Source organism: Acinonyx jubatus, chromosome B3 (genome assembly GCF_027475565.1).
Source record: "Acinonyx jubatus isolate Ajub_Pintada_27869175 chromosome B3, VMU_Ajub_asm_v1.0, whole genome shotgun sequence".
In the NCBI taxonomy this organism is placed as follows: domain Eukaryota; kingdom Metazoa; phylum Chordata; class Mammalia; order Carnivora; family Felidae; genus Acinonyx; species Acinonyx jubatus.
In genome coordinates this window covers 44,740,102-44,756,159 of record NC_069386.1, presented here as the reverse complement: position 1 = coordinate 44,756,159, position 16,058 = coordinate 44,740,102, and the positions used below count along the sequence as shown (strand labels likewise).

General features: G+C 45.6%; 1 protein-coding gene across 1 annotated transcript in view; it reads right to left on the bottom strand.

Annotated features, from left to right (window-relative positions):
* Nucleotides 1–16,058, bottom strand: part of MYO1E (myosin IE) — a 211,906-nt gene that overhangs the window by 7,224 nt on the left and 188,624 nt on the right. Inside the window, exon 26 of the mRNA XM_027067382.2 lies at nt 13,993–14,194. Within this exon, the coding sequence (XP_026923183.1) occupies nt 13,993–14,194 (202 nt within the window). The remainder of the gene's footprint in view (nt 1–13,992; nt 14,195–16,058) is intronic.

Below are 16,058 nucleotides of genomic sequence, written 5' to 3'. Positions count from 1 at the left end.
CCCAGGTGCCCTCTGCTTTGAATATTCTGGTGCAAGAATTTAACCAGAGCAGTTTCTCAACCTCAGTACAACTAACCTCTGGGGCCAGATAATTCTCTGTTGTGGGGCTGTCCTATGGACCACAGGTGCTTAGTAGCATCCCTGGACTCTAGCCATTGGGTGCCAGTAGCATCGCCCCCCCTCATGGTGATGATCAAAAACAGCTCTAGCACTAGAATCCTAATCTGAATCTTCTAGCTTTAAATGTATTCTTTGTATACACTGTATTGCCTCCAGTCTCCATGTATATATTGTCTCAAAGGCATAGAGCTATAGCTTGTGAGATCTTTAAACTTATATCCGAAACAAGTATCTGTTAAATATGTTCATACAAAGCATTTAGAGAAAAAAAAAGGAATACAAGCTGGTGCAACCACACTGGAAAACAGTATGGAGTTCCCCCAAAAAACTAAAAATAGAACTACCCTACCACCCAGCAACTGCACTACTAGGTATTTATCCAAGGGATACAGGTGTGTTTCGAAGGGACACATGCACCCCAATGTCTATAGCAGCACTATCCACAATAGCCAAAGTATGGAAAGAGCCCAAATGTCCATTGACGGATGAATGGATAAAGATGTGGTATATACACACACACTGGAGTATTACTTGGCAATCAAAAAGAATGAAATCTTGCCATTTGCAACTACGTGGATGGAACTGGAGGGTATTATGCTAAGTGAAATTAGAGAAAGACAAATATCATTACTTCACTCATACGAGGACTTTAAGAGACAGAACAGATGAATATAAGGGAAGGGAAACTAATATAAAAACAGGGAGGGGGACAAAACAGAAGAGACATAAATATGGAGAACAAACTGGGGTTACTGGAGGGGTTGTGGGAGGGAGGATGGGCTAAATGGGTAAGGGGCACTAAGGAATCCACTCCTGACATCATTGTTGCACTATATGCTAACTAATTTGGATGTAAATTAAAAAAAGAAAATTAAAAAAAAAAAAAAGGGACGAAGAAAACATTTTCATCAAGGACAAACCAGGTTAAGCCTACATCATTTGCTTACAAAAGAAACAAGTTGGAAACAGGAAGAAATAGAAAATTTGAACAGACCCATAACCAGAAAAAGAAATTGAATTAGTAATCACAAATCTCCCAAAAATCAAAAGTCCAGGGCCAGATGGCTTTCCAGGTGAATTCTACCAAACATTTAAAGAGTTCACACCTATTCTCTTGAAGCTGTTCCAAAAAATAGAAATGGAAGGAAAACTTCCAAACTCTTTCTATGAAGCCAGCATTTCCTTGATTCCAAAACCAGACAAACACCACACTAAAAAGGAGAACTATAGACCAATCTCCTTGATAAACATGGATGCAAAAATCCTCAACAAGATACTAACCAAACGGATCCAACAATACATTAAAAAAATCATTCACCACAACCAAGTGGGATTTATACCCTGGGATCCAGGGCTGGTTCAATATCTGCAAAACAATCAATGTGATGCATTATATCAATAAAGGAAAGGACAAGAACCAAATGATACTCTCAGCAGATGCAGAGAAAGCATTTGACAAAATACAGCCTCCTTTCCTGATAAAAAAAAAAAAACCTCAAGAAGGTAAGGATAGAAGGATTATACCTCAAGATCATAAAAGCCATATATGAAAGACCCACTGCTAATATCATCCTCAATGGGGAAAACCTAAGAGCTTTTCCCCCTAAGGTCAGGAACACGACAGGCATGTCCACTCTCGCCACTGTTATTTAACATAGTATTGGAAGTCTTAGCCTCTGCAGTCAAACAACACAAAGGAATAAAAGGCATCCAGATCGGCCAGGAGGAGGTCAAACTTTCACTCTTTGCAGATGACATGATACTCTATATGGAAAACCCAAAAGATTCCACCAAAAAAACTGCTAGAACTGATCCATGAGTTCAGCAAAGTGGCAGGATATAAAACCAATGCACAGGATCGGTTGTATTCCTATGCACCAATAATGAAGCAACAGAAAGAGAAATCAAGGAATCGATCCCATTTACAATTGCACCAAAAACTATAAAATACCTAGGAATAAACATAACCAAAGAGGTGAAAAACCTATACACTGAAAACTATAGAAAGCTTATGAGAGAAATTGAAGAAGACATACAAAAAAAGTGGGAAAATATTCCATGCTCCTGGATAGGAAGAATAAATATTGTTAAAATGCTAATACTATCCAAAGCAATCTACATATTCAGTGTAATACCTATCAAAATAACACCAGCATTCTTTACATAGCTAGAACAAACAATCCTAAAATTTGTATGGAACCAGAAAAGACCTCGAATAGCCAAAGCAATCTTCAAAAAGAAACCCGAAGCTGGAGGCATCACAATCCCGGACCTCACGATGTATTACAAAGCTGTAATCGTCAAGACAGTATGGTACTGGCACAAAAACAGACACACAGAATAGAGAACCCAGAAATGGACCCACAAATGCATGCCCAACTAATCTTTGACAAAGCAGGAAAGAACATCCAATGGAATAAAGACAGTCTCTTCAGCAAGTGGTGCTGGAAAACTGGACAGCGACATGCAGAAGAATGAACCTGTACCACTTTCTTACACCTTACACAAAAATACACTCAAAATGGATGAAAGACCTAAACGTAAGACAGGAAGCCATCAAAATCCTCGAGGAGAAAGCAGGCAAAAACCTCTTTGACCTCGGCCACAGCAACTTCTTACTTGACATGTCTCCAGAGGCAAGGGAAACAAAAGCAAAAATGAACTATGGGGACCTCATCAAAATAAAAAGCTTCTGCACAGCGAAGGAAACAATCATCAAAACTAAAAGCCAACCGATGGAATGGGAGAAGATATTTGCAAATGACATATCAGATAAAGGGTTAGTATCCAAAATCTATAGAGAATTTATCAAACTCAACACCCAAAAAACAAATAATCCAGTGACAAAATGGGCAAAAGACACAAATCGACATTTCTCCAAGAAGACATCCAGATGGCGAACAGACCCAAGAAAAAAATGCTCAACATCACTCATCATGGAAATACAAATCAAAACCAGAATGAGATACTACCTTACACCTGTCAGAATGGCTAACATTAGCAACTCAGGTGACACCAGATGTTGGCGAGGATGCAGAGAAAGAGGATCTGTTTTGCACTGCTGGTGGGAATGCAAACTGGTGCAGCCACTCTGGAAAATAGTATGAAGGTTCCTCACAAAACTAAAAATAGAACTACCGTATGACCCAGCAATTGCACTAGTAGGTATTTATCCAAGGGATACAGGTGTGCTGTTTTAAAGGCGCACATGCATCCCCATGTTTATAGCAGCACTATCAACAATAGCCAAAGTATGGAAAGTATGGAAAAGAGCCCAAATGTCCATCGATGGATGAATGGATAAAAAAGATGTGTATATATACAATGGAGGATTACTCAGCAATCAAAAAGAATGAAATCTTGCCATTTGCAAGTATGTGGATGGAACTCGCGGGTATTATGCTAAGCGAAATTAGAGAAAGACAAATATAGGACTACACTCATGAGGATTTTAAGATACAAAACAGATGAACATAAGGGAAGGGAAGCAAAAATAAAAACAGGGAGGGGGACAAAACATAAGAGACTCAAATATAGAGAACAGAGGGTTACTGGAGGGGTTGTGGGATGGGGGGATGGGCTAAATTGGTAAGGGGCATTAAGGAATCTACTCCTGAAATCATTGTGGCACTATATGCTAAGTTGGATGTAAATTAAAAAATAATTAAAGGGGGGAAGAAAGTTACATTTAAGGTTTCTTTTCAGAGGAATTGGGTGGCACTCCACTTGGTGGCTGTTGACACCTGTGGAAGGAAGAAGGAAAAGGGAGGGTCTTTCCCTGGGCCTGCATCCTGGAAGGGAAAGCACACCCAGTCTTGATCTGTGATCTCAGGAGGCCAGAGCTGCTCTGTCTTTGCTGCGGCCCCATGACAGTAGATGGGTGCTGATGAGAGAGTCAGATCTGGTGGGGAGGGGGGACTGGCTGCCACCTGGGGGGGTAGGACTGTTCCTGTCAGGGTGGGATTTCGGGGGCTCCCTGTGTGGGAGGGAGCAAACCCTAAGGTTACTCAGGCTCCATTCTTCTTAGGTCAACCCCCATCCCTATCTTCCCACCTACCACCAAGCACTTTTCTTTTATCCTGGAGGAAAAGCATCTTATAGATGATTAGCCTGACATAATTTCCTCCCTAGTCCACTGGAAATCCCCATTCCCTCCTGGAGAAGTGCTTGCCTCTCTGAAAGCTGGCCAGGCAAGCAGGCTCTTAATTAAGCAACCTATATATTAGGGATGTGTCAGCATTTGGTTAATAAGAGCCATTAGCCTGCATACCAGAAGTCATCTGATTTCCCAGCAATAAGGAAGGGGGAGTGGAGGAGGGTGTGCATTAGAATACCCCGGGAGGGAGAGAAGCCACCAGCCTGGCAGTTGCAGGGCACAGGATTGGAACATTGCACACACACACACACACACTCTCTCTCTCTCTCCCCCGCCCCCCCGCTCCCCCCCAGATATTCATAGAAGGAGAAGACTTGGACTCTCTTATGTCCAGGGAGGAAACCTACAAACATTAGTTAGTGCAGGTTGATAAGGCCTCTGGGCCCAAGAGTACTGGGACTTGGGTGTCGTCCCTGGGAAAAGGGGGCCAGAGGGGCCTCTTAGTGGGGAAACAAAGCTGGATGATGCTCTGAAATGTAGGACTATCCTCCCTGCAGCAGTCCTGGGAGTCACCTCCTGGCTCCTCTGCCCATCGCCTCCAGCTCTGACCCAGCCCTGGCACTTCCTCCTCCTCCATGTCCGGTTGTTTCCTTTCTGGGCTCCCTGAATATCCCCCCAACTCAGTGTCTATTAGTTCACTTCACCCTCCACAAAGAATACTAACAGTTTCTCCTTGCTCTTGGGAAATGGACCAAAACCCTTCATGAGGCCTACAAAGTCCCTGCCAGGTGTGGTCCCCACTGGTTCCCAGCCTCATGTCCTGCCACAGGCCATGCTGCTGTCTTCCTACCTTTAGGAGCCCTGACTGGCGTTAGGACACTCAGTTCACATATTCCTAGCTTACATCATCTTTACTGGTAAAGACCATGCTTTCCCCCTAAGATCAGGAACAAAACAGGGAGGTCAGCTCTCACCACCTGTTCAGTACTGCATTGGAAGCTCTAGCAAGAACGATCAGTCAAGAAACATAAAAGGCATTCACACTGGAAACAAGTGAAAATACCTCTATGTGCAGATGAGATGATCTTGCATATAGAAAATCCTAAGGAATGCACAGCACTAAAAAACTAGGAGAACCAATAAACACGTTCAGCAAGATTAGAGAACACAAGACGGAGAAAACAATTCCATTTATAATACATGCCGTTTAACCAATTTAACAAAAGGATTCTATTTTTACGACATATCCAGAAAAGGTTAATCCATAATGACAGAAATCAGATTAGTGGTTGCCTGGGGCTGAGGCTGGGGGTTGGAGGCAGTGACTGCTAATGGGAAGGAGGTGTCTTTTGGGGATGATGAAAATTCGAAAATTAGATTCTGATGGGGGCACCTGGCTGGCTCGGTTGGTAGAGCATGTGACTCCTGATCTCGGCGTTGTGAGTTCGAGCCCCACACTGGGTACAGGGATTACTTAAATAAAATAAAAAAAAAAAAAACCCAAAATCCCAACAGTTGAATGGTACTTTAAAAAGGTTGATTTAATGGTATATAAATTATATCTCAAAACAATCTGCTTAAAAAAAAAAAAAGTAACTTACACAGACCCCTTTTGGCTCACCACCACACTGCTGACACCCAGAGTGACCTCAGCCACTCTGAGACGGCAGACACCAGGTGTCCCAGAACCGGGGCAGGCTGGAGGAGATGATGGAGGTAGGGAGGACTGTTGAAACACCTATTTGAACACAGCCACTGCATGGTATTTGGTCCCAAGGCATCAGAGGATAAATCGAAGTAAACCCAATCAAGGTAAAACCTCAAGGATTACTGGCGGATTTGGGTTCCCCTGTAGGCCCTTGGCAACAGTTGGCTTGATTGTCCCAGGCCCCAGACAGCGGCTCCCACGCTTTACCAACGTAAAACCATCTGGTTATTTACCACTTGGCTAAACGGGGTCCACTGTGCTTCCCAGGTGGGAGCATAAAGAGTCCAGGCAGCTTTGAGATGAGGCATTGTTTGCTGCGGAACAAGAGTGTGGACTGGAAGACTGTGTTTGATGGGGAATAGATGTGGAGGTTGGGAATAGCTCTGCATTTTGCATTAAGGAAGTATCTGTGTAAAGTTTATTTATATTGAGAGGGAGTGTGGCTAAGGGAGGGGCAGAGGGAGAGGGAGATGGAGAATCCCAAGTAGGCCTCACACCATCAGCGCAGAGCCCCAGGCAGGGCTCAAACTCACAAACCGTGAGATCGTGAGCTGAGCTGAAATCAAGAGTCGGACGCTTAACTGATGGAGTCACTGAGGCACCCCCAGGGAAGTGTCTGTTTAGACAATGAACCCTAAGGTCACTATGGTCTGGCTCTTTCCTGTTTAAATGTCCTCTGTGACCAGGACGGAGTACAACTCTTCCAGCAGGGCAGCCAGTGACAGCAAAATCTTCCTGGCCGGTTCCTGCTGCCTCATTCTCACATCTGAGCATGGTTTCACTCTTGTGAGTGTGGGCAGAAGAGACGTCGTCTGGGAACCCCTGCCCATAGCTGTATGAAATATAAACTCGCCTGGGCTGTGGCTGTGCTGGGCAAGGCACTGTGCTAGGCATTTTCACAGACGTGGCCTCATTTAATTTCACAACACTCCCGTGAAATGACCACTGTAGGTTCCTGGGACTTCCTGCCGGTCTCATCCCTAGACGTCACAGTAACAGACGCATAAGGCTCCCAGAGCTCCAGCCACACAGACCTTTGAAACCGACTTGCCAAGGACCTACATGGGAACCCAAATCCCCCAGTAATCCTTGAGGTCCCTTGGTCTGATGTCCCCTCGGCCCACCCCCGTCCTAAGCGGCACTGCTAATTCCTGCTCAGCCTTCAGATCTCATTTCAAACCCCCCACCACATCCTGGGAAGTTCACACCTGCTCAGAGCAGGGGGTCCATGTGGCAGTCCAGGGACCTATGTCACCATTCAGCTGACTCCCTCTTAGGACCAAAGGTTCCATGGAGGCAGGGACTGGGCCTCTTCATGCTCACCACTGTAGCCCCCGGACCTGGCACCAGGCCCGGGAACACTGCGTGGCCTCAGTCTGCACATTCTCATGGAGTGACCGTGTGCAGGAATAGGAGGGACACTGCACTGGCTGAAGAGTCAGTGCGCCGGGTGTGAGACCCAGTTTGGCCACTGGCGGGCATGTGGCTTGGGGATGTCGCTTCACCTCTTTAAGGATCAGCGTCTTCATCTGTAAAAAAGGGAGATTCAGGCAACAGTCCAGGTTCTTTTTCTAATTCTTAGAATGCTTTCTAAAGCGCTCTCAACAAAATCTCTACGGTCAGAGGTACCACGGTACACAGGAAGCCGAAGAAGAGACTGCTGCCTCCACATTTCACCACATTGCAGACCCAGAAACCATCGCAGAAAGCAGTCGGGAGGGACAGCCATTTTCCTAGCTCTATCTTAGACGGATGCAGCCTCAAACCCACACAATCTCTTTTGCATCACTAGGTGGCGATCCTGTGTAATCAATACTGGGGAGAGATCATGACTAGGAGCTGCCAGAAATTGATTAATGAGGCCTTTTAGGTGCCTGGAGCCTCCACTCGCGGCCAAGGGGCGGTTGGTCAATGCAGTGAAGGAGGGATTCAGACTTGCTCACACAGCAAACACGACCCTCCCGCTCAGGCGGCTGGCACTGGCTCGTCCAGCCCAGGAGAGAGGGTTGTTAGGCCATCGGGAATTCTGTGAGTCGTTAAACAACGGCCACTGTTAAAGATTAAACGGAACACACTTACAAGTGACGAAATTAAAAGCACAAACAAAAACTACTCATCACTCAACCCTTCCTAATTATTTTGCTACATTTCATTTCTGTCTCTGCACTCGAGGTTAAAAACGTCTGGTTGCTTAAGTCTGGTGGGAACACTCGGTAACGGTGTGTGGCTGCCCATCTCTTCCCAAGCCCGAGGCCGGTGTGGTCATGCCGGTAGCCTGGCACTGGCCATGGCGAGTAGAAACTGGCAAACTGAGCACGACTCAGGCCCTTTGGTGTGTGGACAGCCAGTCATTCAGCAGCACACTGCTGTCCTCACACTGTTGTGCTCTGCCTGGATGTGTTCTGTAACACACATGCGGGACTTAGATAATTTTGGCACGTGACATTTGCACGCCTACTAAGCGTTATAGGATTGAAAACTGTGTTAGAAAAACAATCATTTTATTGGGCTAATGGGGGATGGAGCAAGAATTTCAGACTCGCAGCAACGGTTCTTTTTCTTGTTGCCATTTCAATAATAAGTGTTCATGTTATACATATTAACACGTAGTTGGAAACTGCCATGTCACTGAGCAAACTGTCTCCTTCTAGGTAACTTCTGCACAATGTAATCCAGTTTTCCTGTTACTGCTTGACCCATCATTTTGGGAGAATTTGTACACACTTCCCACTTGAGCGTATCTCTCCCCCAGTAAGAAGACAAACACAGGAAGAAACTGAGTTACAGCCGCCTGTTTTTACAGCAGGTCGTTTTCTGAGTTGGGCATCAGACCTCCGATGCCATCACATTATAACCCACACCACGAGGTTTCCCAAGTCATCAAGCGCCTTCCATCCAGGCTGCTTTGGAAAAACCACGCTGCTGGAGAAGTCCTGTCTTAGTGACTGAGGAAGACCTTTGCCCTGAGACCTCAGGATAACGACTGACACTTGAACCCTCACGGACAACTGCTCGATCTCACAAGATGCCGAAAGCCCATGAGAAAGCAAAACCCCAAATGACGTCAACGGTGACAAGGCTCCCTAAAGTGAGTGTTCATGCATTTGCTCTTTCCTGGTAACGTCTGTCACTTTCCATGGGATGTTAGCTGTTACGGTGACTGGAGCAGAGGATGTTCAACTAGAAAAAGATGGAGTCATAGTATAGCTGGAGAAGAGGTTGTGGACTTTTTTACATGGTCCAAATGCAAGAGCGTCTGTTGCAAGGTTTTCCTCATGGCTGCTTTGCTGTTGCTCTGCACCCACAGCGAGTGGCAGAGCTCTTCCATACGTGTGTGAAGGGGAAGGTGTCTCCCTCACTGGTCCCCTTGTCTGGCTTTCCTAGGCCACCTATTTCCCCTGTTAAAGCTGCAATGCCTGAAGCTTAGACCCTCAAGGGGTCCAGAGATTTGAGTTCTTGAGACTAAAGCCGCCTTGTGATTCTAGGAGAACATTAACATTATCCAGGGTGCCTGGGTGGCTCAGTCGGTTAGGTGTCTGACTCTTGGTTTTGGCTCAGGTCATGATCTCATGGTTTTTGAATTCAAGCCCCAATTCTGGTTTTGTGCTGACAGCGCACAGCCTGCTTGGGATTTGGGACGCTCTCTCCCTCTCTCTCTGCCCCTCCCTTATATGTACACATGCATACATGTGTCCTCTCTCTCAAAACACATAAACTTTAAAAAAAGAATATTAACATTTCCCTATAAGACCAAAGGACATGAGTAACAGTAGTAAAACCAATACAGATAAACTTTCAAGTTGCATCATGCTTGTGGTTTACAAAGCCCTTATTTAATCAAGAAACCCCGAGGAGTGGGCTTTAACATTACATTATTATCGCTATTGTACCGTTAAGGACACCAAGGTGTAGAAAGATTAGGTGCCAAACATGAGGAAGCACAGCTGGTAATTGTCCAGCGTGTGGCACAGAAAAGGCATGTGGCTCAATAAATATTTGAGGAACGAATCAATGAAGGAATGAACAAATGAAATGGGACCAACACCCGGTTCCTCCAACTGTGACCCCTGTGCTCTCTGCCCACCACCAGGCCACCTTCTGTGAACGTTTCAGAGCTCCCACACCTCTGGGGCAGCTGGGTGTAGCTAGTCTATGCCAGGGGGAGCTGGGATTGAGCTTTCTAAGATCACTGCTTTGTTCTGCAGATGTGAGATTTATGTCTTGAAATTCCAAGAAGGAAAATAATGGCATTTTATTTCATTGGCTATTTGAAATATGCTGTATTCCAAAAGGTTGAATCTATAAACATTACTGGAAATGTGGGAATGGATGCCAGGAATTCCTAAGCCTCATGTCTGCCTCGGCCAGGATACGGCTGCTGCTCCTGTAGATTATGGGTTGAGAAATATTGCTATTGGACATTTGTTGGAAATTTTAAGCCCCCTGAAAATATGACTCCATTAGGAGAATCCTGTCAAGAGACATACAGGCAGCATTTGAATTTTTCTATCGATCCCTCCCCCTTTGTGGCATGGCAAGAAGCCCAACCACTGAGCACTTTCAATATTTTTCTATTTCTCCTACTTCTGGTTGGATTAATCTCTGGAGTATCTTGAAATTTCCTGAAGTTGCCTTCCCATGAAATGGACCATAGGATTAAAGAGGCCAACAGAAAAGGTATTTCCAGTCTGGGTTTTAATGCTTCCAGTGATGAAATGGAGTCAGATTATGTACATCTCAGCTATAGGAGGGCTAACTGAAAGCACACGTGACTGGCAAATCAAGTGTTCCTATGAAATCAGAGCAAAGGCTGATGAATGAAATGTTTGTATGATTCTTGCTTAACCTGTTCTCTTTCTGGATTCTCAGGAAAGACCTTGAACCTGATTCAGACATTTCAAAAGGTATGCTAAGAGACTGCAGGGTAACGATTCCCTCTACATCTTTTCTAGTTTCCCTGGACAATAACAATGAGGACAACAGTAAGAATAGCTGCCATGTCCCAAACGTGGCGAGCCAAGGGTAAAGGATCCAGTTGGGATGGTAATTAATTTAGCAAAGGCTTCATGCTCTCTCCAAAAAAACCTGGCTGAACCTAAAATAAACTGACAAAGACTTTCCTGAATTAACTTGAGGTGCTAATTATACCATTTGATTTTATCCACATTACATGATCCAAAAGAAATGATTGCTTATGTTAAATACATCTATAAAGAAAAGTGCATTGGGGGTGGGAGAGGGAAAGGAAAGATAAGCCCAAGAGTACGAAAGCCCGAGGAGCAAAAGACCGCGGAAACCTTGCCTTTATAGATTGGCACCTTCAAGGTCACTGTTTGGAACTGTGACGTTTTACAGGAATTTTTGTGTTTATGGAAAGGCTTAAGTTTGGGATCCCAAAGTCTGCTGTTTGCTTCAACAACCTGCTGTGAAATGAAGGCAACTCATGTTTTCTTGGCCAAGAGGAGCTATTAAATGCAGGTGACCCCGAGGCTTCTGAAATGTCTAAGGCATGCCGAAGGTCACTGGCCACATTAGAAATGATTTTAATTTTCACTTGATGTGTTTCAGAAAATAAATATGAAGAAAAAGTTCAGACCTTTGGCCAGAGTAGGATTTTCTAAGGAATGTTTGCACTACAGCAGATTTAAGTGTACAAGGAGGAGGGTAGAAGGGATTCTTGCAGCTCCTGGACTCAGTGTGCCTACTAAGAGTACAGACAACAGAAGGTCAGGAAAATCTTACTGCCTGGTAGCCAGCTGTGAAGGTGCCCTCTCTGTCCAGCCTCATAGCCATCGCCACGCCACATTATGTACGCCTGATCTTTAGACCTAGAGGTGGCAAAGGGTGCGCTAAGACTTAAATAGGGAGCCACGCAGCTGAGGGCTGGAAGGGAGCAGCCTCAGTTAAGACACTATGTTCCTAAATTGCCTGCCTTTGGCTGACAGATGCTAGCAGTTGGCTGGTGTGCAAGTCTGTAACTTGCAAAGCAGGGCTGGAAAGATGGTTTTGCTTGCCAAGGCCAATGCAAGTAGGAAGCTAACAGACAGAGCTAAGAGATTTGATGCATTTTGTTGATTGATTGATTTTAATTCTCGGCCTACTTTGGGACACGAACCTCAACCCGGGCCCAGGAAGAATTGTTTGATTATTTTCATTAGGTCCATCCATCTGAAGAGTGTAGGTCTGGGTTATGGAGTAAAAATCTTAATTCTGCCTCAACAGCACCCTCTCAATTCACTTGTACACAGAATCTTTCCTGGCTTTATCAGTTAGAGAACAGATGCCTTTAGAGGAGTGCTTTTCAAAATGTGGTCCCTGGATCAGTAGCAGCAGCAACAGCAGCTGAGAACTTGATAGAAATGTCAATTCTTGGGCACCGCCCTGGACCTACTGATTCAGACTCTGGAAGTGGGCCAGCGAGTTCTCCAGGTGATTCTGTGCACATTAAAGTCGGAGAACTACTGCTTTTGATCAAGCCAATCAGGCAGGCCATGATCGTTGGAACTGGTGGGAGGCAGCGACTGACACAAAAGTGGGGGGTAGGTGCGGAGAGAGATCCAGGGTAGAGTGGCATCATCTCTACTGACAACCATCTGCACCGAACTAAGGTGTTTTCCTATCTGGAGCCCAAATGAGGTGAGACTTGCCAGGGGAAGAGGAACCCCAGGAGAACGTGGTTAAGCTTGTAAAAGCTTTGTGGTCTTTAGAAGGAAGCTGACAAGGCAGGAAAAACATCTTGTAATGGGAAATGGAGGTGAATGGCAGGAGCTGTTGTCTCTCTCCCAGCACTGCTCTATTGCATCCACGAGTCTCCCGACCACATCTGAAACTCCATCATGGTGGAGCCACGGAGAGAATGGAAGATGCAGGCAGGCATGAGGAAGGGGAAGAGTGGGCTGGAGCAGGCCCACTCTTGGGTTCAGTGGAGAAAACCACTCTACCATGGAGAATCATGCAGAGTTGGAGGACTCCTTCAAAGTCACTAGTTCAGCCTCGGTGAGATAATGGTTCTATCATCGTCATCACCACCACCACCACCATCATTGTCATCAAGCCCCCGCGGACCGAGTGGCTCCTACATGCCCAGTATCATGCTGGGTATTTAATGTATATTATTTCTAGTACTCCCAACAATGTGCACGCATGGTGGCCATTACATCAGTGTATAGATGAGGAGAAAAAGCTCAGGGAGGGTAAGCAGCAGGTCCAATATTAGCTAGGTAATAGGGACTGAAATAAGACCCTCATCCTTATCTGGTACCTGACAACCTCACTCTACAGTACATCTGCTTGCTTATTTCTATTTCCATCCACCCCGTGCCTGAATACTTCTGGGGGCAAGGTACTCCTTACATCCTAGGGCAGTTCATCTTTGGGGTTCTAGAATGCCCCTTTATTTACTGATGCCAAAAGCTACCTCCTGGCAGAGATCACTTACATGTCTTTGAGTGGGCCTGTTTTATGCCTGGTGACTCCACAGGACGTGTCCAACCGCCTTTCCACACTAATAACTCTTTGAATATCAATACAGAGTTCTAGAAGTCTTTACTTCCTCCAGCTAAAAACCCGGCGTTTCTTTTTGTCAGTCTTCATTTTCAGTTCTAGAAAGGCTACGAGGCTCTCATTTTAAAGCCCTAAAGATATGTATTCATAAAAGCATCTATACCTCGTACAACGCTGGGATGTTATTCTTAGTGTTCCTAATGGCTCTTCGAGCTGTAGTGTTTATGTAGCAGCAGGCACAGACACAAATCAAAACCCCATCATTCCTCAGCCATGCCAGAGAGCAAGACAGGTCACAGAGTAATTGAATCTCAGGGCTGAAGGGGACCCTCTTCTGATGATCATGATAAACCATCTCCAGAGAATGAGTTGTGTGCTGTCAACCTGGCTGGTACTTTTACGAATGCCAACCACGAGCCTCATGGCCTTGGGTCCTGGATTATACCACGCAGGTGGAAAACAACTTTAGAACCATGTATAGACAGCCCAAAGAAATCCCCGGACCTTGCTGTGATGGATGGAGATATAGGTCACCAACTTCATCTATAGGGGGTGGGACCCTTACCCGGCAGCACCCTGATCTGGGACCTTAAGGAAATCCAAGCTCTCCGGCGTCTGTGACACTCGGTCTGAGCCGGTGGACTGCTGCCGTGGCAAGGGTGGACGGGCCATGGAGGTGTACAGACTTTTCTGATTTAACCTCTGGTTTCCAGGAGCGTGGGGATGTGGCACAAATTGGTTTTTGATGACTCCGTTCTGATGGTAACCTAGGGAGAGAAAAACGGGAGAAAACAAAGCTTACATCTTCTGATCTGCTTAAAGGCTCTCCATCGATTAGCCAAGAGCAAGTCACTTAGCTTCGCCAGGCCTCAGTTTTCCCATCTGAAAATACAGAGGACATGACTGCAAATATGTTGTGAGGGACAGAGCTGATACACTGTAAGCTGCCTAGCAAGTGCCTGGAACATAGCAGACACTCACACATGCTTGTCGAATTGGGTAGCAGAATCACCAGATGTTCATTCAGGCTTTCAAAGCCCACATGCAAGGAAAGGTAAGCTTGCAATGAGTTGGCAGGCACATTCTTAGATCTAAGAAAAATTATGAGGCTATGATTCAAGAGGGCTGGCAGGCAGCTGTTTAAACAGCTGGATGTCCATTTTCAAGGGGTCAGTCTTGGGTGTCCTCTGCAGGAGTCCCCTGTGGGAGGTAGAGGGAGCACTCTACACAGGCAGGGAAATGTGGCCACTGGTTGGATCAATCCACATAGGGCAAACTCTCATAGCCAAACAACTGTTCCTAGTCAAGATCACATTATCTGTTAAGTAATGGAATATGGTGATGGGCTCCAAACCACAGGCCTTGGCCAAAAGGGGCATTATCTTTCCATTGTATGTGTGATCTCTTCTTCTCCCTTACCTCTTCTCCCACTGACAGATCTGGGCAAGAATGAAGAACAAGACTTCCCCAGGCCCATTTTGGTAAACCTCCTATAAAACCTCTTCCAACTGAATTAAGAAAAAAACCCTTTGGTACAGGTGGAATGACCGTCAGTTTATAAGAGAGACCAGCAGGTCAGATTGGGCTCTGCCTAGGTTAGCTCTGTTGACCTTGAACAAGATATATGACCTTTCAGTGTGTCAGTTTCTTCATTAAAGAAACAAGGAGCTTGGTGGTTGCCAAGGAGAGGGGCAAACCAGAGCAGGACGTGCTGTAGGGCTATGAAATTAAAGGGGGGGGGGTGTCACAGATGGGCTGCTCCATGCTGCGCATGACCCATTCACCCTCGATAAGTTCAGAAATTAAGAATAAGCACCTAGAAGCGTTCACAGCAGCTTCATAGACCTATTTCATGTCTTTTGAATCCAGTAAGAAATTCTGGCTTCTATTTTGAATGCTTTTAAAATTCCATTCTTCTACTCATTTTTATTATATGTTACAATAAAAGCATGGTTTGTGATAGGCTGAGAAAGAAAGAAGGAAAGAAATTAAGGGGCACCCGGGTGGCTCAGTTGGTTAGGCATCCAACTTCAGCTTGGGTCATGAAATCGCAGTTCGTGGGTTCAAGCACCGTGTCGGGCCCCACACTGGCAGTGCAGAGCCTGCTTGGGATTCTCTCTCTCTCTCTCTCTCTCTCTCTCTCTCTCTCTCTCTCTGCCCCTCCCCTGCTCACCTTTCTTTCTCTCAACATAAATAAAAACAAAACAAAACAAAACAAGACATTAAGAAAAGAAAGAAAAAAAACCCAACCTTGTTCCTTCACCACAGATAGTGTGAGAAAGGCTGATAAAAGGGATTCAGGTCCAACTGCCTCATTTTATTGACGAAAACGGTCACGTAGAGGGGTTGGGAGCCGAGCTCAAGGTCGGGTATTTGGTCTGAGGCAACTTTGGCCAACCTAAGCTGAGGCAAATGAACTTTCCAGGTGGTCTGGCCAGGATTCTGCACAGGGGCGGGACGGGGCTCGGGGGGGGGGGGGGGGGGGGGAGGGCGGCGCCAGCACGTAAGTAGTAACACAATACTATAGTGGTTCTCTTAGGTTCCTTTATGCTTGGATTTTCTTTAAGGGTAAAGGCAGAGGGGAGGAAAGAGAGCTGGGCAGAAAGCATGGGGACTCCCAAAGAGATCTGA